The sequence below is a fragment of the Lingula anatina genome, chromosome 2 (genome assembly GCF_051362555.1).
Source record: "Lingula anatina isolate TDL-2025a chromosome 2, LinAna3.0, whole genome shotgun sequence".
In the NCBI taxonomy this organism is placed as follows: domain Eukaryota; kingdom Metazoa; phylum Brachiopoda; class Lingulata; order Lingulida; family Lingulidae; genus Lingula; species Lingula anatina.
Window position 1 is genome coordinate 44,607,384 of NC_141768.1, and position 23,488 is coordinate 44,630,871.

Here is a 23,488-nt window from a genome sequence, read left to right on the forward strand (position 1 = left end):
GTCTCAGTCACAGTTGAGATTCAAATTAAGGCATTCTGGGAGATAAGATTACATTGGGAATTTCGTTTGGGTTAATATAGATCTACAGACTTAACAGTTACTGTGGAATATTTTTTTCATATAATTTTCTTTCGATTTTTTCCCCAATTTTTCTCACGGATAAATGGAAACAAAGGTTTTTCATGTTTCAATAACTTTTACTAACCTCATCAGTGTCATCGTGGTATTGGTTCTACAATTAAAGGCATCAATGAATAACCAAATATACATGTTGTATTCTAAGTCATAAAACAACAATTAACAGCGATATTTGATTTTCCATATTTTCAAATTTTCAACTGTTAAAGAGTCCCCCCCCCCCCAAAAAAAAAAAAAAAAAAAAAAAAAAAAAAACTCATATTAGTGTCTAGTGTTAGCAACAGTCAATGGGGTGCCTGGTCCCCTCTTGCTGCTTTGAGTTGTAAGAGAAATTCGCATACAACTCGTAGCTTTGACAGTGTGAAAGAGAACTTCATGAATAAAGTATGTACATTTGACTCATTCTACATTCATTAAAATGTCGGAATCAGCTGCTTGGCGAAGCAAATTTGTTTTATAATCTGGGCTCTCTTTAAATTTTGAATTAACTATATACCTAGTGTCATTATACCACTGCGCGTTAACTGAATGGGCGTTTGTCATTCTCTTCCATAGATGTTATTGGTTATTATGGCTTTACCTCATCAACTGAGGGGAGAGAAACTGTATAAATGGAGAGAACGCGGGATGAATAGCACACATCAGAACGATGAAGATCCACTGTCTTGTTTCATACGCGTTGGTTTGTGGCGTCATTTCGGTGGCTCTCGGAGCATCATCGTTTGCGGGGGAATTAAGGCATTTGTCCAGACGACAGGAATCCTTCGGTGAGTTTTTTTCTCATTTTCTAGTGGTTGTATCCACTACAATTTTCTTTTTAAACGCTCTTATTTTACACACACACACACACACAAACACACACACACACACACACACAAACACACACACAGAGAGAGAGAGAGAGAGAGTTATAACCCCGAGACAACAATATACTTACCAAAATAGTTCGGAAACGTTATTTTTAATAAAATAACCATCCAGTTAAGATCTTTATGTTAGGCATAGAGTATGTAAGTCACAGTTATAATAAATTCATAAGTTGCTCAGCATCAGTGTCATATGAAGCCTTCACTTTTTGTTGTCAAGACTTGCTCAAACTTTGTCACTCCACTTGCATAATTTATGAATATGAGATTCGATCCACATTCTTAAATGTCGCCGTAACTCCCATAGACTTTTTTCTCTGTAAAAATGTTAATAAGAAACGAATGGTGGGTGCATTATCCGTCAATATTTGGTTTAAATATTTACCTTAGCTCATATGGTTATTTTATAATAATTCAAAATAACGATGCTTCCAAACTTTTTTGGTCGAGTGTATAACTGTTTTGTAGTTTATCTATGTACTTTTGCCACATTTTAAATCAAAGTCGCACTGCGAATTATTCATACGGAACCATGCAGCAACCCAACGCATTTAACTTTCTTATTTCAGAATGCATACCGCCCCCGCGGGTAGAAATCGCTTTCTGTTTAGACGCCTCCAAGAGCATCGATTTTGATGAATTCAAGGCCATACTTGGTTTTCTCAAGGAATTCATCACAGCATATAAGATAGGACCAGACGCGACACAGGTTGCCTTGGCAACGTTTAGCTACGAAACAAGAATCATTTTTGATCTAAATGATAACTCCGGTGAGTATTTTGATAATGCTGTTGCGGTAGAAATGACATAAAAAAGCTTGACCACAATTTAAATTGTGGATTTAAAAGAGCACACCTTTGTTTAAAATGTGAGAATAAAAACATTACTTTGATGGCATATATCACAAAGCTTCTGATATTGAAAGGTAACCCAGCAAACACATAAAGTTATTATAACGTTAGCATAACGTTAGCATAACCCCCAAAAACGTTACGGTAACTTTATAATAACGCTCTGTGTTTGCTACCTAGAATAAGCTATTAGTAAGAACTGGACACATCTTTAGTATACTTCATATATTTTGTAACATTCACACACACACACACACACACACACACACACACACAATCGGTTCTGCTATTTATTTGCGCATTAATAGGTAGGTTTCTTTCTGTGGAAAAGTACTGCATGTCATACATGCATTAATTACACAGGGGCCTGTAGATAATAATAATAATGATAATAATAATAAAACACTTCTTTAAAACCGCGCTACACATGCGTCTCAGCGCTGTTTACATAAAAATAAAAACTCCACAGATAAATTAAAGCTCGGAGTTTTATATTTAAGACCTATTACATCATGCTTACGAGTTAATACCAAATATCTACCAATTATAGATGTTCTTTGATTTCTTGGGAAATTTAAGCACCAGCACGAAAAGGGTTTAAATAATCATAATGATTTCAAAATGTTTAAAAGAAAATATTATACTACATGAAATGTATTGAAAACATCATTCTTCTAATTTAACGGGGAAGCGTCATAGATTAATAAATGGATCCTGAAAAGGACTTCTTAGGAATTCATTCATCAAAATTACCGAAAATTAGATGTTTTATTTTTTGCCATTCTTCCGTAGACTTGGATGGTATTATTGGTGATATCGACGAGTTGGCCTCAAAAAAGGCAAAGGAAGTTCAAGGAGGTAGGACGAACACGTCTGGCTGTTTGTACAAGTTGAAAGACGAGGTATTAACGGAACAGAACGGTATGCGCGCTGGCGTGGAGAAGATAGCAATCGTTGTTACTGACGGGCGGCCAAACGAAGACAAAGAGTTGACAGTACCGTATGCCAACAACATTAAAAACGATGGTACCATAATTTTCGCCATTGGGGTTGGAAAAAGATTGAAACCGTAGGTTATTTTGTCATATTTTGATAAATTCGAATGAGGGAGCTGGTTATTTCGTTTACGATTTCCATTTCCAATATGAACTGCAATTTTTATCCTCTTGCGCACTGAACAAAAAGAAAAAAAAGATTTTACGTCTCTCTCTCTCTCTCTTTCTCTCTCTGTGTGTGTGTGTGTGTGTGAGTGAGTGTGTTTCACGAATATGAAGAGTGAGCAGTATAAACTTTAACTTATTATTTTCTTCAATCATTTTCACGCGTTCCAGGGACTTCTTGAATCAAATAGCGTCTGAACCTGTAGAAGACCACGTTATCATGGTGAAAAATGCAGGCCACTTGATGAACTTAAAAACCGCCATTGCCAGGAAAATATGCAGAGAAGGTATGTGTTTTTGAACCTAAAACGTTAATTCTGACAACCTCCCTGCATTGCAGTTTTTTTTACATTCATCGATGGATTAATATTTTTATTTGACTCGATTTTGATGTACAGATTTTAGAAGTGAAAAAGATGCGATTCAGAAAAAAATTGGAAGCGTAATTCATACAAATCCGTGCCTATCGAAATTTATTTTATTTTTTTTATTTGTTAACCAGTTGAAGTCGAGTGTGAGCCAGACCCGCTGGCAGTAGAGCAGCATCAGAGAATGGACGACGCTGACGCCAGCCTTGATGCGATCAGAACACTTCTTAGCGATCTACGGGACAGCTGCATCGGTAAGTAGGAAACAGTTCGTCGTTAAAAATTTGGTAATCTGTTTCACTTTTTCCAAACGCAAAACAACATGTAGGCTTAAAATACTGAACTTACTAGTAATGGAATTCAATTTGAGCTGATGTCTTCTGTCAATAATAGTAAATACCATGATATATATATATATATATATATATATATATATATATATATATATTGTACATTGTACATTTTTTACGAGTTCGTTGCCTACAGTCAAGCCCCATTCCATTCTGTTTTTTTCCTTAAACAACTTTTGATATCTCCAGAAAACAGATGTCCTAACTGTTTCACGATGAACGAAACACTTGGCGCTTGCTATAGATTCGGTTCTGAATTCCACAAGATGACTTGGGCGGAAGCTGACTTGTTCTGTGCAGGACACTTCGAAGCACGTTCAGTATCCGTCACGTCTCCAGAGGAACGGGAATTCATCCGGTCACAAATCGGAGATGATAAGAGTAAGAAACAGAATGCAACCTTTGGAATAAAATAAAAATTAAAAATTAGAAAATTAAAAAAGAAAATATGAGAAACAATGAAATGCCTATAATTGAAAAGGACATCAATATCATCTTATTATCCAAATAAGATCTTAGAATTTTCCCAATCCCTATTCCACATATTTTGCTTGTTTATTAGTTTTTTTCCCAAAGTTGGCGTCCTGATCAATACCACAGGCTGTTGACTGTCCACATTATCATAATAAGAATTATCATATCAACCTTTTTAGAACATACTTTTCGCGTAGCAAGCGTGGCACTTACACAACGTGTAAATGTTGGAAGGGGTTTCATATTTAGTTCCTGAAGATTATAAGACAGTAAAGGAATATAATATATACATTGTAATATCATCTCAACTGGATCTAAATGAGTTTATCAGCTTGGTATATAATTTTACAGTATATGCCATGGTATATATAAATTTATCATAACGTTACAAAATATATTTTTTTCATATTACTATCGCATTTAGGTTGGTGGACAAGTGGCAACGATCTGGGAACAGTTAACAAGTTTACCTGGGCGGACAGCGGTCAACTGATGACCGAAGATGCCGCTAACCTGGGCAAGAACGCCCCAAACCAGCGTTGCGTGAAGCTCCGGGAGAACACGCTGGAACCAGAAGCGGCACCTTGTGACGAGTTCCACTATGTCATTTGCAAGACGATGATTTAACTGAAACCGGACCTTCCTTAACGCCGGATCTTGTCCAATGATATATATATATATATATACGGTATTGTTGGAGGTTTCTGCGAATATATATACAGTATGTGGATTTCAATTATCAAGACGGAAGGTTTACTTTATGGGACAATTCATTACAGTTATCTTAACACATTTCCTCTGAAATACATATATACTGTTTTTTTGTTTTAATTGTTTTAAAGTAACGAAATTGAAAGTGAAAAGAGAGGAAATGCAATTTGCCTTCCTAAGTGTATTGTTTTCTGTTTAGGTGGTGAAAGGTCCTAGTAAATTTAATTTTCCTCTTTTTCCTCAAGTCATGTAACAGGTAACACTGATAAAAATTTCTTATTCCTCTGCGGTAGCATACAAATACGGAGTTTATTTTTTATTTTGACACATCTCATCCAAAGTGAGGTATAACTTCCCTTACGCACCTAAATTTCAATAATCTATAAAAATAAAAGAAAAGTCTTCAAGAGACTGGAAAATAAATAACAAAACCATTATTAAATACAAATCACATAATTATGATTCAGAATCCAGATATATCGTGCACATACATGTATCAGTAGCCCCAAAATCAAAATGGCGAGGATCTACCGGTACTCTGACCACTGCACTCCTTACTAGCAAGCATGTTGAAATCAGTTTTAATCCACTTCTGGCTCGTATTAATGCATAAGAAGAATAGTATATGAATACAAGATAATATAGATGAATTTGTAACAAGTAAGCTTATCACGAAAGTCGGTCTTCCTCCACTAAAAGATGACTTTATAATAAATGCATATCAATAATCACACAGAGGCACGAACAGATGTAATCAACAGATTAATAAAACATATTGAGTCTACTTTCACATGTTATGCAATAAGAGGATGCTTAAAATACATGTTCATACTCTTCACTGGGGCTCTTGGGTTTTAATACAAGAATACTTAAAAGAAACACGTCAAGCAGGTTTCTTCTATCATTTGTACCAATGAATGCATATCAGTAATCCTATATTAGCACAGAACCTTAATTGGAAACCCATTAACATTATTAATGGCATCATCACTGGCCTTATTTAAAGTCAATTCTGATGTTAATTTTATGACAAAAAGTTTCTAAAGAAGAAAAAACTACAAATAAATTGTCATTCCAACAGGCCTTTTGCCTTTGCATTGGTTGTATCACAGTTCTGTTCAAAACCCCTGAAGCAGTAACCAACAGCTGACAAACTGGTCAACAGTCTTCCACAATTTCATTTGTCAACAGTTAGTATGCAAACCTAGTGACTGCCCTGAAAAATAATTTAAGAAAGAAAAAACTTACAATGTCCTGACATTCACCTACATAGACTTGCTAGTATATGTACTTTATAGGGCAAATGCACACAAATGTTAAGAGGAAAAGAAATGATGGGACTAAGCTACCCAACTCCTAAGGGAGGGGCAGGCAAGGGGGGGGGGGGACCTGACCAAATAGCACACCAGAGGGGGTGACAGGTTGTCATACCTGTCACAACCTCATTCCCTGATGAAGTCTGACTGCAAGCAGATGAAATATTGGATGGTAAGATCAGACAAATATAAGTAGCTATAGACAAAAGAATCTTCACAAGTCTATTGAAAAGAAATTTATCTTTACAAGATCATTCTGTTAAACTATTAACTATGTTTCAAAATTAAGTCAAACGCGTACCAGTCTCCCGATCCATAAATTTGGAGAAATATTTTGGGGAGATAATTCCATCATAGTTACCAGGGCTAAGGATAACATTATTGTCTGATAAAAAGAACTGCAGACCATCTGAAAATTAAGCATATTTCACTGCAGTAGCATACTTGCTTTATGGCCCATTGACAATGAATTACAGCCTTTAGTCTCAGATCCAATCTGTGACAGCTCCTTCATTTGAAAAAAAAAAAAAAGATCTGAAGATAAATGACACACATCTGATCTGAAGCTCAGGGTACACTAAACTAAGAGGTTGGTGGTATGAAAATAACTCACAAAATTATTTTTAAGTTATTAAATAAAATATGAGTACATTTATAATACAACATATGGTTATGATATCTATGTACATGTGTGACAAATATAAACATAAGTTATGATTAAACTTATCACTTAATCAGCTTTTTATCAATCATTATGATGAAGAAGTGAATGAGGCTAACTTACCTTCTAATGCCTTTTTCGCATACCGAATGAAATGAAAAGTTAATGACAGAGATTAAGAATGTAAAGTAAACTTCTGCCAAGAGAATTTCGACAATGTCTGTGACTTTAACACAGAATTTCGGAAATTATTGGAAAATAATCTCTTCTATCAGCAGACCTTTACTGTTTCCAGTAAATGTTATGTCTGAAACTGATGGTTACTAGTAACTTCACAAAAGAAAAATGAATTATATAGTGTTCAGGTGGAAAAAATACATTCCTTTTTTGGGAAAATTGAAACAAACTTAGTTTCCATGGCCAAATTTGGTGCAAAACACCTACGTATTACTATATTTTTTTACCTCCAATGAGTTTGGAGATCATTAATGTTCAAAAGTTTAAAATGGCTAGCAAAACTGAATTTAATCTGAACTGACGTGACATATTGTTAACATGGGCTTCAATGTATTTTCTAAGGTTTTCATTGTAAAGGGAAACACATAACACTTGTAATGAAAAAATTCTAGGTGCCCAGTATAAGCAATGAAATGGATAAATGGTTTTCAAACTATCAAACTTGTACAAGTGAATTTCAAATAGCAACTTGCCACTAATGACCCCTGAGCCTCCAGGTTCACCTGGTGCAAATTGAACATGGTTCCTATTCATCGTACTAACCCACACGAAAACGCAGTAGATGCTCCAGCGCAGTAGACTACTGCAATCATACTGCAAATATGCCTCAAATCTGCTTCGCATTGGGAGCTAATTAGCATATTTGAAACATGCTTCTATCATGCTGCTAATCTACTGCATTAATGCTCCTCCTCTGTACAACCTTATGTAACTTTTGAAGTAGAATTGCAGTAGGGTATACTGCATTTCTACTGCAAATATGCCCCACACCACTACTGCGTTAATGCTTCTTTGCTACTTCGATACTACTGCATTTTCGTGCGGGAAGTCCCTGAAAAAAAAAGAGAAAAACAAAGGTTAAGGATAACTACGAAGTTTGAGTTTTTTTAAAAGCCTTATATCCTCCCTAAACAAAATTAGACATTTTACAATTTAAAATCTTTGGATCTGGATCTGTTCAATATTCTGAATTATAATTAAGAATTGTAGGCACTTTCATGAGGCAGGGCAAGGGTCTGCAAATTTCATTAAGATGGACAAAAAGTCTTTAAAACAGATTGTATAACAATGAAATTCCAAATTAAAATAAAATTGAATTAACAATAAAATTAACAATCTGAAATTCCAAATTAATCAAAATGAAATTGAATGGAAATATTGTGATAACATCAATTTATTTAATAAAATATGTTAAATTTTTTATCTATTTTTATTAATTTTTTTATTTATTTATTATTTTATTTAATAAGTTAATATTTATTATTTATTTATTTTGGAAATGAAAAAAAGAACCGCAGAACAAAACATCGTCATTCACTCTGAGAACATCTTTGCATCACAGAAAAAACTTCAAGGTCACCGTACACCTTAACCTCTTCCTGCATTTCTCTTGTGGTTGCCAAAAAAAAATAAATAAATAAAAATAAAAATAAAAAAAATAAATTAAAAAATAAAATAAAATAATAAATAAATAAATAAATAAATAAATAAATAAAATGAAATAATAAATAAATAAATAAAAATAAAAAATAGATAAAAAATTAAGTAAAAGATTTTTATCATTCCTTTTAATTTTATTCATTTATGTATTTTGAAGAAGGGTGAAAGTAATACTACTAATAATACAAAATAATACAATGCGTGATTTTTTAAAAATAAATTTTATTGCCATTAAATACAATTATTATAAAATTTCTAAAATATTTACTCATGTAGGTTTTAACGCAAAAGTTGACCAAATTCGACAGAAGCGCAAATGGTAGCCAAATGCTTGGAAAACATCTATAAATTGGAGGTGGCCTACATGGATCAAACACCATTCTTCACCACCTGTTGCCAGAAGTCGCAAATTATTTTGGTATCGAATGAACGCGAGAATCCGCGTGACACCAAAACGTCATTGGTAACGGATGCCTTAACGACCGGGAAGAAAGGCATCGAAAGCCCTATTGACAAGCACAGGTTTTAGTTTTACTACAATAACGACCGTTTTAGTGGTAAAATACAATAGAATATATTTCCATACGTTGTTTACAATGTATTTCTTGCGGAATTTTGAATCTCAAAGGAAGAGTTATTATTGCTTTAAATACCTGTAATAATAAAATGTTCGTTTTACTCCGACAATTAAGAAGGTTCTATGGATAGTGTGTACATGTAACTCTACCCTTGACAAATCATAACATTCGTTGAAGAATTGAGAAGTTCAGATCATGGTGAAAAGTAGGTCAAAGGTCAACTTCAAGGTCTCAGTTAGATTGCCAGAATATGACCTCCTATACAAGTTCAATAGTATCTATGGGCGTATCTCTGCCAGTTTTCGAGATATAAGGGATAGAAAATTTCCAAAGTTCAGTTCAAAAATATATTTCCATGTAGGATTTGTGTCTTTATTATAAAGAATAAAACTGTTAAGCACTCTTAGTTTTGTTGTACCACTCAATGAGAAATTACAATTAAAAAAATATGAATTAAAACATACAGTATGTGTAAAATTCACAATTGTCTGTGATTTTTCATTGAAAAAACCAAGTACCTTGTCCATTTGATTTTGATAAAATGTCGTTTATTTTGTAAAGAAATTTCGACTTGCCCCATTGAGAACATACAATTTTGTTGTTGAAGACATACACACACTGGACAAAAGAAGTGTCACCCCCTAACTCAGAGTAATAAAAGTAGGCAGATCTTGGGTAGTTATAATGCCTGGTCTACTTATAATGCGACTAATGAGTATAAAACCGCTATACCATGGAATTGTATTGTTGGTCTTGTACATGTACAACGAATGTTATTCCTGTCTTCCTCCTGACAAGATACAGGCAATTATCTAACTGTTATAGGTGTCAAGTTATTAACCTAAAGAGGCGGAATATAAGCAATGTCAGAATATCGATACAATTGTATTGTTCAGTCAGAACCGTGCAGAGGGTCTGGTCTCGGTATAGAAACACTGGATCAAGAGACAAATTGCCTCTGATGGGTCGTCCAAGAAAAACTACTGGCCGTTAAGACCGACGACTGATTTTGATGTCCAAGTTGTCAAAGTTCGACACTGCTTGTCAGTTGACAACGCAGTGGAACAATTTCTCACATAAGAATGTGTCTGTGAAAATTGCTAGGCGTCGGTTACATGCTCAGAGAGTGTACAGCAAGGTAGCAATACTGAAACCTCTTATATTGTTACAAAACAAGCAACGTAGAGTGAACTAGGGTCAACAGGATCTGGAACTGGACAGTCCATGACAATTGGTCCTATATATATTTTTTCTGATGAGTGTCGCTTTGGTCTGACCTCTGATGACAGACGGGTATGATGCTGGCGAACTGCTGGTAAAGCATTTGAACCACATGCACTGAATTTTCGAACCCGGAGCAGCATATTCATCATGGTGTCGGGCTGCATCACCATCCATGGCGTGGGCGAATTGATAGTGGTTGATGGAAACATGAATCACTAGAAATATATCGATGTTTTGGAGTCAGGCTTGCTACCATCTATTACTTACATGTTTGGTGACAGGAATTATCCATTTGTTCACCAGGATGACAATGCTCCTTGTCACAGGCCCTGAGCAGTTGATGATTGGTTTGACCAACAGGACATTCGCAGGGTGATGTGGCCTGCCCAGATTCCGGATGCAAACACAATAGAAAATGTGTGTAATGATATGTCAAAACTTTTGACAAATGCCCGTCTAACCAGCAGAGAAACTCTGTTATATTCAGTGTTTTATGCTTGGGACAAATTTTCAAACCCAAAATAATTCTGTAGAAACACCTTATGAAATACGAAAATAATAAAATCAAATCAAAGCCTATGATCAAAGATTGTCATCTAGATTGAATCATTTATTATTGATATTTCAATCTAAAAGTGTGCAACCCAAAAGATTCATATTCTCTAACCCAAAATAATTATGTAGACACATCCACTGAAATTTTAAGGAAATCAGCTTTGACATCAAGATTGGGTCATTTATTATTGACATATCAATCTAAAAGTGTGCAACCCAAAGCATTCAAATTCTGTAGCCTGAAAAAAGTCTGTGGTAGCACCATCTGATTGTATCATTTATTATTACCGTTCAGTTAATTAAATTTTGAAATGAAAATCCAAATATAGCAGTTATGTAAGAAGTCTGTGGTAGCACCATCTGATTGTATAATTTATTATTAACGTTCAGATAATTAAATTTTGAAATGAAAATCCAAATACAGCAGTTATGTAAACAGTTTCCTTATTATTTCTTGGAAATAAAGCCTGTTCTAAGACATCTAAATAATCTATCCTATTCTGGCCTGCTTGTCCCCACATCTGTGCTATATAACAAGTCCTTAACCAGTGTACCTCTAAGCTATCTTCAAGTGGCGATACATGCTCCAAGGATTCTACATCTAACAAAGCCGACCTTATATTACCCTGTACCTAACCAAATAGAAACATTTTCTGAATAACTGAGGTCCTTATTATACAAACTTCTGAAATAACTAATGGGGCTACTGTCTGGATTTACTGACAAAAAAAAAAGCATTGCAGCATTTCCTAAAATAAAGACAACCTAACAGACAGTAAAAAGCTAATAGTCCCTGCACCTACTTCATCAAGAGTTCCTGCAGCAATTTTTCCAGATATAAAGTCAGCATACCTATAAAATACAGAGTAGATTGTTTCTTTTTACCAAATCACCTAAAAATGAAACATAATCATACCCAGAACATACAAACAATATAATTTTACCCACCTTTGACCTATCTAACCTACTCAAGTCGGGATCATTAAATATGTAACCATGCAACCCATTAACATTAACATAAATTTCCTCATACAATTTACAACTTTATTTTATCAAGATGTTTTTACCTAGGTACTCTCTGCTATCATACAAACCAAGCCCTATTTCTAGTACATCAGTATCTGGTGATACGATTATCATATTATTTTCTGAACTATTCAGACTGTGAAGCCAGACTAAACTGTCCCCTTCTTCGTGATTTGAACTAAATAAAGCATCCTCCCTTACAGAAACACTGACAGCTAACTTGCATACCTCATTATAATTACCAGCTACATACAACCTCCCAGCGCGCAAATTATGTTGTTTTAACGTTGAAACAACGTTGAACCATAACGTTGATAATAAGTTGGATAAACATTGGATTTGAATGTTGACTCATCGTCAGATAACAACATTGTATCAACCCCAGTTGTTAGACAACATTCTTGCATGAAAAGACATTAAAATGACCTGAAATGTTTTTATTTTTGGTACAAAACACAGGTACACAATTATAACGTAGACTGTAAAAACATCCAAGTAGCGTTCTAATCACGACATACCTTTTAGTGGAAGATAAAAAACATGGTCCTCAGAACTACAACTAGTATGCAGTGAGAATTGGGTAGAAATTGTGTATATTCTCAAACCAATTTAGGCATTTTGGGCGGAGAGATTACTTTGGGAATTTCGTTTCGGCTTAATACACAGACTTAACACTTACTATGGAAGTTTTTTTCATATAATTTCATTTCGCTTTTTCCCCATTTTTCTAACTGATAAATGGAAACAAAGGTTTTTCATGCTTTAATAACTTTTACTAACCTCATCAGTGTCATTGAAGTATTGGTTCTACAATTAAAGACATCAATGAATAACCAAATATACATGGTGTATTCTAAGTCATAAAACAACCATTAACAGCGATATTTGATTTTCCGTATTTTCAGCTGTTAAAGAGTTACACCCCCCCCCCCAAAAAAAAGGTACTTATATTAGTGTCTGGGTACAACAACGGCCAATAGGGTGCCTGGTCCCCTCTTGCTGCTCTGACTTGTAAGAGAAATTCGCATACAACACGTAGCTTTGACAGTGTAAAAGAGAACTTCATGAATAAAGTATGTACATTTGACTCATTCTACATTCATTAAAATGTCGACGGAATCAGCTACTTAGCATGGCAAATTTGTTTCATAATCTGAGCTCTCTTTTAATTTTGAATTAACTATATACCTAGTGTGATTATACCACAGCGTGCTCTCTGAATGGGCGTTTGTCATTCTCTTCCATAAATGCTATTGGTTATTATGGCTTTACCTCATCAACTGAGGGGAGAGAAACTGTATAAATGGAGAGAACGCGGGATGAATACCACACATCAGAACGATGAAGATCCACTATCTTGTTTCATACGCGTTGGTTTGTGGCGTCATTTCGGTGGCTCTCGGAGCATCATCGTTCGCGGGGGAATTAAGGCATTTGGCCAGACGACAGGAATCCTTCGGTAAGTTTTTTCTCATTTTTCTAGTGGCAGTATCCACTACAATTTTCTTTTTAAACGCTCTTGTTTTACACCCACACACACAGAGAGAGAGAGAGAGAGAGAGAGAGAGAGAGAGAGAGAGAGAGTGAGTGAGTGAGTGAGTTATAACCCCGAGACAACAATATACTTACCAAAATAGTTCGGAAACGTTATTTTGAATAATTATAAAATAACCATCCAGTTAATATCTTTATGTTAGGCATAGAGTATGTAAGTCACAGTTATAATAAAGTCATAAGTTGCTCAGCGTCAGTGTCATATGAAGCCTTCACTTTTTGTTGTCAAGACTTGCTCAAACTTTGTCACTCCACTTGCATAATTTATGAATATGAGATTCGATCCACATTCTTAAATGTCGCCGTAACTCCCATAGAATTTTTTCTCTGTAAAAATGTTAATAAGAAACGAATGGTGGGTGCATTATCCGTTAATATTTGGTTTAAATATTTACCTTAGCTCATATGGTTATTTTATAATTATTCAAAATAACGATGCTTCCTAACTTTTTTGGTCAAGTGTATAACTGTTTTGTTGTTTATCTAATCTATGTATTTTTGCCTTAATTCCCCCACATTTTTAATCAAAGTCGCACTACGAATTATTCATACGGAACCACGCAGCAACCCAACGCATTTAACTTTCTTATTTCAGAATGCATACCACCCCCGCGGGTAGAAATCGCTTTCTGTTTAGACGCCTCCAAGAGCATCAATTTTGGTGAATTCAAGGCCATACTTGGTTTTCTCAAGGAATTCATCACAGCATATAATATAGGACCAGACGCGACACAGGTTGCGTTGGCAACATTTAGTGTCAAAACAAGAATCATTTTTGATCTAAATGATCACTCCGGTGAGTATTTTCATAATGCTTTTGCGGTAGAAATGACATAAAAAAGCTTGACTACAATATTTTCAAAATTTAAATTGTGCACTTAAAAGAGCACAACTTTGTTTAAAATGTGAGAATTTAAACATTGCTTGGATGGCATATATCACAAAGCTTCTTATATTGATAGGGTAACCTAGCAAACAGCGTTATTATAACGTTACCATAACGTTAGCATAACCAAAAAACGTTATGGTAACGTTATAATAACGCTCTGTTTTTGCTAGGAATAAAATATTACCAAGAACTTGATGCATCTTTACTATGCTTCATATATTTAACATTCACACACACGTACACACACACACACACACACACACACACAGAGAGAGAGAGAGAGAGAGACAGACACACATACACACAATCGGTTCTGCTATTTATTAGCGCATTAATAGGTAGGTTTCTTTCTGTGGAAAAATACTGCATGTCATACATGCATTAATTACACAGGGGCCTGTAGATAAAAGCTCGGAGTTTTATATCTAAGACCCATTACATCCTGCGTATGAGTTATACACTGTACCAAATATTTAGCAATTACAGATTTCTAGGGAAATTTAAGTAATCAGCACGAAAAGGGTTTAAATAATCCTAATGATTTCAAAATGTTTAAAAAAAATATTATACCAAATGAAATGTATTGAAAACATCATTCTACTAATTTAACGGGGAAGCGTCATGGATTACAAAATGGATCCTGAAAAGGACCTCTTAGGAATTCACTCATCAATATAATTACCGAAAATTAAACGTTTTATTTTTTGCCATTCTTCCGTAGACGTGGATGGTATTATTGGTGATATCGACGAGTTGGCCTCAAAAAAGGCAAAGGAAGTTCAAGGAGGTAGAACTAACACGTCCGGGTGTTTGTACAAGTTGAAAGACGAGGTATTTAAGGAAGAGAACGGAATGCGCGTTGGTGTGGAGAAGATAGCAATCGTTGTTACTGACGGGCGGCCAAACGAAGACAAAGAGTTGACAGTACCGTATGCCAACGACATTAAAAACGATGGTACCATAATTTTCGCCATTGGGGTTGGAAAAAGACTGAAACCGTAGGTTATTTTGTCATATTTTGATGAATTTAATGAGGGAGCTGGTTATTTCGTTTATGATTTCCATTTCCAAAATGAACTGCAAGTTTTATCCTCTTGCGCACTGAACAAAAAAGAAAAAAGATTTTACGTCTCTCTCTCTCTCTCTCTCTCTGTTTTGTGTGTGTGTGTGTGTGTGTGTGTGTGTTTCAAGAATATTAAGTGTGAGCATTATACACTTTAACTTATTATTTTCTTCAATCATTTTCACGCGTTCCAGGGACTTCTTGGATCTAATAGTGTCTGAGCCTATAGAAGACCACGTCATCATGGTGAACAATGCAGGCCACTTGATGAACTTAAAAACTGCCATTGCCAGGAAAATATGCAGAGAAGGTATGTGTACATGTATCTTAACCAATTGGAACGTAAAACAATAATTCTTACAACCTCACTGCATTGCCATTTTATTGCATTCATCAATAGATTGATATTTTTAATTGATTTGATTTTGATGTACAGATTTAGAAGTGAAAAAGATGCGATTCAGAAAAAAAATTGGAAGCGTAATTCGTACAAATCCGTGCCTATCGAAATTTATTTTATTATTTTTATTTGTTTACATATCAGTTGAAGTCGAGTGTGAGCCAGACCCGCTGGCAGTACAGCAGCATCAGAGAATGGACGACGCTGACGCCAGCCTGGATGCGATCAGAACACTTCTTAGCGATCTACGGGATAGCTGCGTCGGTAAGTAGGAAACAGTTCGTCGTTACATGGAATTATATCCGATATAATTCTCTGGTCGTTATAACCGTATAAACATTTGGTAACCTGTTTGACTTTCTCCAAACTCAAAACAATATGTAGGCTTAAAATACTGAGCTCACTCGTAGTGTCTTCCGGCAATAATAAATATCAATTTTTATATCAATATATATATATTACATTAGTACATTTTTTACGAGTTCGTTGCCTACAAACAAGCCCCATTCCATATTATATATTTTCCTTAATCAACTTTTGATATCTCCAGAAAACAGATGTCCTAACTGTTTCAAGATGAACGAAACACTTGGCGCTTGCTATCGATTCGGCTCTGAATTCGACAAGATGACTTGGGCGGAAGCTGACTTGTTTTGTGCAGAAAACTTCGGAGCACGCTCGGTGTCTGTCACGTCTCCAGAGGAACGGGAATTTATCCGGGCACAAACCGGAGATGATAAGAGTAAGAAACGAAATGCGTCCTTAGGAATAAAATAAAAAACAAGAAAGGCATAAAAAAAGAAAATATGACAAGCAATGAAATGCCTTTTATTGAAAAGGACATCAATATCATCCACATTATCCAAATAAGATCTTAGAATTTTCTCAATCTCTATTCTTCATTATTTTTTGTTTGTTTGTTTATTTGTTTTTTCTCAAAGTTGACGTCCTGCTCAATACCACAGGCTGCTAACTGTCCACATTATCATGATAATAATTATCATTTCACCCTTTTAAGAATGTACTCTTCGCGTTATAACGTGTAAAATTTTAAGGGGGTTTTCATATTTAGTTCCTGAAGATAATAAAACAGTAAAAGAATAAAACACATCGTATCTCAACTGGATCTAAATGTGATTATCAGCTTGGTATATAATTTTACAGGATATGGCATGGTATATATAAATTAACATAACATTACAAAATATTTTTTTCATATTATTAATGAATTTAGGTTGGTGGAGTAGTGGCAACGATCTGGGAACAGTCGACAAGTTTACCTGGGCGGACAGCGGTAAACTGATGACCGAAGATGCCTCTAACCTGGGCAAGAACGCCCCGAACCAGCGTTGCGTGAAGCTCCGGGAGAACACGCTGGAACCAGAAGCGGCACCCTGTGACGAGTTGCACTATGTCATTTGCAAGACGCTGATTTAACTGGAACCGGATCTTGTCCAATGATATGGATATCCGGCATTGTTGGAGGTTTCAGCGAACATATATGTGGATTTCAATTATCAAGACGGAAGTTTACTTTATGGGACAAATTATTACAGTTATCTTAACACCTTTTCTCTGAAATGCATGTGTAATTTTGTTTTTGTTTTAAGTAACGAAATTAAAAGTGAAAAGAGAGGGAATGCTCTTTGTCTTCATAAGTGTTTTGTTTACTGTTTAGGTGATGAAAGGTCCTAGAAAATTTCATTTTTCTCTTTTGCCTCAAGTCATGTAACAGGTAACACTGATAAATATTTCTATTTCCTCTGCAGTAGCATACAAATACGGAGTTTAATTTTGACACATCTCATTCCAAGTGAGATATAACTTCCCGAATGCATCTAAATTTCAATAATCTATAGAAACAAAAAGGTATACAAGAGACTTTGGAAAATAAATAACAAGAGACAGTTGAAAAAATCTCTTTATCAAAACCATTATTAAATACAAATCAAATAATTATGATTCAGAATCCAGATTTATCGTGCACATACATGTATCAATAGCCCCAAAATCAAAATAGCGAGGATCTACCGGTACTCTGACCACTGCACTCCTTACTAGCAAACATGTTGAAATCAGTTTTAATCCACTTCTGGCTCGTATTTATGCATAAGAAGAATAGTATATGAATACAAGATAAATTTGTAACAAGTAAACTTATCACGTAAGTCGGTCTTCCTCCACTAAAAGATGACTTTATAATAAATGCATATCAATAAACACATGCATATCTGTAATCAACAGATTAACAAAACATATTAAGTTTACTTTCACATGTTGTGCAATAAGAGGATGCTTAAAATACATGTTCATATTCTTCACTGGGGGCTCTTGGGTTTTAATACAAGAATACTTAAAAGAAACACTTTAAGCAGGTTTCTTCTATCATTGGTACCAATGAATGCATATCAGTAATCCTATATTAGCACAGAACCTTTTGGAAACCCATTAACATTATTAATGTCATCATCACTGGCCTTATTTAAAGTCAGTTCTGATGTTAATTTTATGACAAAAAGTTCCTAAAGAAGAAAAAACTACAAATAAATTGTCATTCCAACAGGCCTTTTGCCTTTGCATTGGTTGTATCACAGTTCTTTTTAAAACCCCTGAAGCAGTAACCAAATCAGCTGACAATCTGGTCAACAGTCTTACACAATTTCATTTGTCAACTGTTAGTATGCAAATCTAGTGATTGCCCTGAAAAATAATTTAAGAAAGAAAAAACTTACACTGTCCTGACATTCACCTACAAAGACTTGCTAGTATATGTACTTTATAGGGCAAATGTACACCAATGTTAAGAGGAAAAGAAATGCTGGGACTAAGCTACCCAACCTCTACCTACCACTCCTAAGGGAGGGGCAGGCAAGGGGGGGCCTGACCAAATAGCACACCAGAGGGGGTGACAGGTTGTCACACCTGTCACAACCTCATTCCCTGATGAAGTCTGAATGCAAGCAGATGAAATATTGGATGGTAAGATCAGACAAATATAAGTATCTATAGACAAAAGAATCTTCACAAGTCTATTGAAAAGAAATTTATCTTTACAAGATCATTCTATTAAATTATAAACTCTGTTTCAAGATAAAGACAAACACGTACCAGTCTCCCGATTCATAACTTTGGAGAAATATTTTGGTGAAATAATTCCATCACAGTTGCCAGGACTAAGGATGACATTATTGTCTGATAAAAAGAACTGCAGACCATCTGAAAATTAAACAAATTTCACTACAGTAGCAGACCTGCTTTATGGCCAATTGACAATGAATTACTGCCTTTAGTCTCAGATCCAATCTTCGACAGGTTCTTCATTTGAAAAAACACTAAACAGATGAAGTGGTTGGTGGTACGAAAAAATCTCACAAAAATTATTTTTAAGTTATTAAATAAAATATGAGTACATTTATAATACAACATATGGTTATGAAATCTATGTACATGTGTGACAAGTTATGATTAAACTTATCACTTAATCAGCTTTTTATAATCATTATGATGATGAAGATGAATGAGCCTAACGTACCTTCTAATGCCTTTTGTAAATTCAAGTAGATGAGAACTTGACAACTTTTTCGCATTCCTAAAGAAATGAAAAGTTTATGACAGAGATTAAGAATATAAATTAAACTCCTGCCAAGAGAATTTTGGCAATGTCTGTGACTTTAACACAGAATTTCAGAAATTACTGGAAAATAATCTCTTCAATCAGCAGACCTTTACTGTTCCCAGTAAATGTTGTCTGAAACTGATGGTTACTAGTAACTTCACAAAAGAAAAATTAATTATATAGCGTTCAGGTGGGAAAAATACATTCCTTTTTGGGAAAAATTAATACAAACTTAGTTTCCATGGCCAAATTTGGTGCAGAACACTTATGTATTACAATATTTTTTGTCTCCCATGAGTTTGGAGATCACTAATGTTCAAAAGTTTAAAATGGCCAGCAAAACTGTATTTAATCTGAACTGACGTGACATATTGTTAACATGTGCTTCAATGTATTTTCTAATGTTTTCATTTATAAGGGAAACACATAACACTTGTAATGAAAAAATTCTAGGTGCCCAGTATAAGCAATGAAATGGATAAATGATTTGCAAATTATCAAACTTGAACAAGTGAATTACAAATAGCACTTGCCACTGATGACCCCTGAGTCTCCTGGTTCACCTGGTGCAAAATGAATATGGTTTCTATTCATCTTACTAAGTCCCTGAAAAAAAAAGAACAAAGGTAAAGGATAACTACGAAGTTTGGGTTTTAAGCCTCTATATCCTCAGTAAACAAAATCAGACAATTTACAATTTGAAATCCATCTTTATGAATCTGTTCAATATTCTGAATTTGGAATTGTAGGCTTTTTCATGAGGCAGGGCAAGGCTCTGCCAATTTTATTAAGATGGACAAAAAATCTTATTAACAGATGATACAACATGGCATGGAAGGATGGGGGAGGAAAGGTTTTTATGTGCAAATGTCAAAATTGACACTTGGGAACATTATTTCCCATCATTTAACCTTGGCAAAACTTGGGGTCCAAAATTGATCTAAAACTTGTTTAAGACAGACAACATGTTTTGGACTATTGGATAGGTATAGGTTTTATACAACATTTTGACAATGTTTATGTTGCAGGGATTGCTTTACGTTATTTACACTAAACTCCATTCAAGTTGGGCTGTCAAAACTGCAAAATTAAAAACTTTGAAAACAAATGAGTAAATTCCAAGACCCTCTCCACGCATGGAACTATATGTATAACTCAATGCTCCACTGAAGCCATACTGGAGATAGCAGCTGGCAATTATGGAACAGGTCATCCAAGATCTAAGTATAGAGCTCAAAATGGCATTATAGTCTTTATTTTCTCAATGGTTTTGGATAGGGTATGCCTTGGTGATTTTAGGGAAATCAGTGAAGTTTCTTAATTTTTTTTTTTTTTTTTTTTTTGCCACATGAAGGTCTCATGCATGTTGGTTGTCTTTAAACCATGGGCACCTGCACCTAAATAAAAGTAAAGGTAAATATGTAAAAAAAATTACTAAAAATACCTCCTACAAGTTCAAATTGTCAACCAAAACCACTGAAATCACTAGAGTTGAAGAAAGTTCTCTTCAACTGGGGTGGATGACTAACCTGAGATCTGATGGATTCCCAAGCTTTTCTATATGTACCATGTATCACAACAGGGTACTGGGAGGCTTCTATGAGGGGGGACAGCTGAAGATTTTCCACCTGAAAATGTATATAAAGGTTCTTTATAGCTTTATTATTTTATTTAATTTTTAACTTCACATCTCTTCAAGGCTTTTGCAATATATTTATATATGTATTTTTTTCTTTCTCTCCTTTTTTGCAATATATTTACATATATTGCAAAAAAGAGAGGAAGAAAAGATAAAAGAAAGGTGTGAAGTTGAAAAAAAAATGAAATTATAAAACAATTAATCAGTTAAACTATTTCTTTATTCATCAACCTATTAAATGTCTGCCTTTCTTTTTGATTTTCCTCACCTGAACACTATGCCCCTGGTTTGCTCGTATCTTGACTCTCCCTGTGTCTTCATCCTGCTCAACAGCGAATCTTTTCTTGTCATTATTTTCAACAACTCGCAGTATATCTTCCTGTGTGTATGTTTTTAAAGAAGACCACTTTAACACATCATCCACGTAAAGGAATCCACCTGGAACAGATTCACATGTCCCTGTTGTTATGGATGCATGGTTATAGAATTTGTGCATAAAATGTATTCACAGTATGTACATGTACAATATTATAGTTATCTTCATTACTTTGTTATAAACTCTGTGTATGCTTTTGTACTTTTTAATGTGCATTGTGTACTATATATGTTTATGCTGTAACACCATACCAGATAACAAACTACTACCAACACTACTACAAATACATACTGGTACATGTACAGATGTCACACTTGCTAATTTGAACCCATTTTGCTGTGTTTTCTTGCTATTTTTTCTAGGAGTGCATTTCCAAAAACACAACTTTTTTAAGCAGAGAAATCCAACTCCGCAAGTACTATCACTAGATGCAATCATATTAACTGAATAACATGTCTCCTTGAGCAGCTAGGGACTGATTAACTTTTGTGTGCATTGCATCACATTCAAAACAAAGTTTAAAAGCTTCCATAAGCTGTGTGATCTACATAGAATGACAGTTTCATTGAAAATGCATTGAAAATGCACCCTAAAAGTAGGATTCCAATTATATATATATATATATATATATTAGTTACCTTCTGTGAAGGTAAAACCTTCCTTTTCAGCACCATGTCGGAGGAGATATGACAATGTTTTTGACAGTCTCACGTCATTACCCTGAAAGTACTCATAAGAGGTAGATCTGTATATCAATAATCTGGGTATATACATGTAGGTATAAACTTATAAGACTAGAGTCAGAGATAAAAAGATGGAATGCACATACCGCATGAACAAAACATTCTCCTACAGATGTCTACTCCATAGCAGACAATTAAGTCTGATATAGATTTCGTGTCAAGTGCTACATGTATGCTCTCTCTCTCTTTAAATCTGACCTCTTTTTAAGAACTAAAAACGGAGGCAGGTGAGGAAAGAGATCATCCTTAATGTACCATCTGATGTAAGTATGAAATATGCAGTTGTACAAGCAAGAATTTAAATCCGAATGTTAAGGCACTAGTTGTTTGCTAACGTTAGCTTACGGTCACGCTGCTTACGGTCTTATTGTTTACCTGCTGGTTACTTCTTTTTCTAGCTCCTCTAGACGCCATTGTGGGAATAAGTCACAGAATGTTGACTGTTAATTGAAGCCATTCATCACAAATACGCTTTTATCATTTTTACTCAACTCACGGAGTGAAATTATGCTTTATATACGAAATTGTTGCACAACCCCCAAGAAAGATTTCAGTTTTTTATGTTTGGAGGTTAGAAAGTGATATTTGGTCTGGATGCGGAGAGTAGATGTGAAGCACATCTACCACAATTTGGAGGCGTGCAAAAGGCGAAAAGTGCTAACTACTTTTCAAGACCTTTTCATAAATTGACAAGGGTTCTACTAGCCCTTGTCTCCCCCCCAAGAAGGTTCCATTCAAAAGTTAATGTGGCTTCTACAGATTTGAGTTCCTTGAAATGTTGGTGGGCAGTTTAAGAAACACTTTAATTACAGACTTTAAAACACTGGTAGTCTGGATAATCCCAGTCCAGATTGTCCTCCTTTACAAAACAGAAATAATTAAGTCAGTTTAGATATCATATCGCGTGTTTAGTGTAACTGGTCCTTAGGGGTATATATACTATCAAGTCCAGCTCCTCACCCTAACTCATTTATAAGTATTATCTTGTTTACATTTAGGCCTACTATTCTTCTTATACATGAATATATGGACTGAAACATTACTGCTTGTTGTGTCACAGATATTGTTTTTCGCATATACCAGGTACTAAGCCTACATGTAGCATTGCCAAAATTAAAAAAAAATGAATAAAAATGATTTCAACAAGTTTGGTGGTAACGAGTGCAGTGGTCGGAGTAGAAGATCCTCGCTATTTTGTTCTTGCGGCAATACATATGTGCACGATAAATCTGAAATCTAAATCAAAATAATTT

The 23,488-nt window shown here is 34.8% G+C and overlaps 3 protein-coding genes across 7 annotated transcripts; 2 read left to right on the top strand and 1 right to left on the bottom strand.

The window, feature by feature from the left end:
• The first annotated feature begins 746 nt into the window (after positions 1–746).
• Positions 747–5,219, top strand: LOC106170887 (collagen alpha-1(XII) chain-like). The gene is made up of 7 exons (XM_087005208.1): positions 747–905; positions 1,574–1,774; positions 2,648–2,924; positions 3,187–3,302; positions 3,518–3,637; positions 3,923–4,114; positions 4,632–5,219. Exons 1-7 carry the CDS (start codon positions 788–790, stop codon positions 4,832–4,834), a joined length of 1,227 nt encoding a protein of 408 aa, XP_086861334.1. The 5' UTR covers positions 747–787; the 3' UTR covers positions 4,835–5,219.
• LOC106170888 (tRNA 2'-phosphotransferase 1) lies at positions 4,934–22,813 on the bottom strand. 5 transcript variants are annotated; one of them, XM_087005211.1, is made up of 8 exons: positions 22,611–22,812; positions 22,131–22,221; positions 21,385–21,554; positions 21,007–21,105; positions 20,011–20,083; positions 19,394–19,450; positions 18,970–19,077; positions 4,934–6,381 (listed from the first exon to the last, which is right to left on the bottom strand). In XM_087005211.1, exons 1-8 carry the CDS (start codon positions 22,647–22,649, stop codon positions 6,353–6,355), a joined length of 666 nt encoding a protein of 221 aa, XP_086861337.1. In that variant the 5' UTR covers positions 22,650–22,812; the 3' UTR covers positions 4,934–6,352. The 5 variants fall into 5 exon arrangements, with proteins under 5 accessions (XP_086861337.1, XP_086861339.1, XP_086861340.1 ...); XM_087005210.1 differs by lacking the exon at positions 4,934–6,381 and adding an exon at positions 17,770–18,561 and having other exon boundaries at positions 22,611–22,811; XM_087005212.1 differs by lacking the exon at positions 4,934–6,381 and adding an exon at positions 17,770–18,561 and having other exon boundaries at positions 22,131–22,212; positions 22,611–22,809.
• Positions 13,256–18,426, top strand: LOC106170886 (collagen alpha-1(XII) chain). Its single transcript, XM_087005209.1, has 7 exons — positions 13,256–13,414; positions 14,105–14,305; positions 15,120–15,396; positions 15,656–15,771; positions 16,006–16,125; positions 16,412–16,603; positions 17,096–18,426. The coding sequence occupies exons 1-7, from the start codon at positions 13,297–13,299 to the stop codon at positions 17,296–17,298; spliced, it is 1,227 nt and encodes a 408-aa protein (XP_086861335.1). The 5' UTR covers positions 13,256–13,296; the 3' UTR covers positions 17,299–18,426.
• Positions 22,814–23,488: the final 675 nt, after the last annotated feature.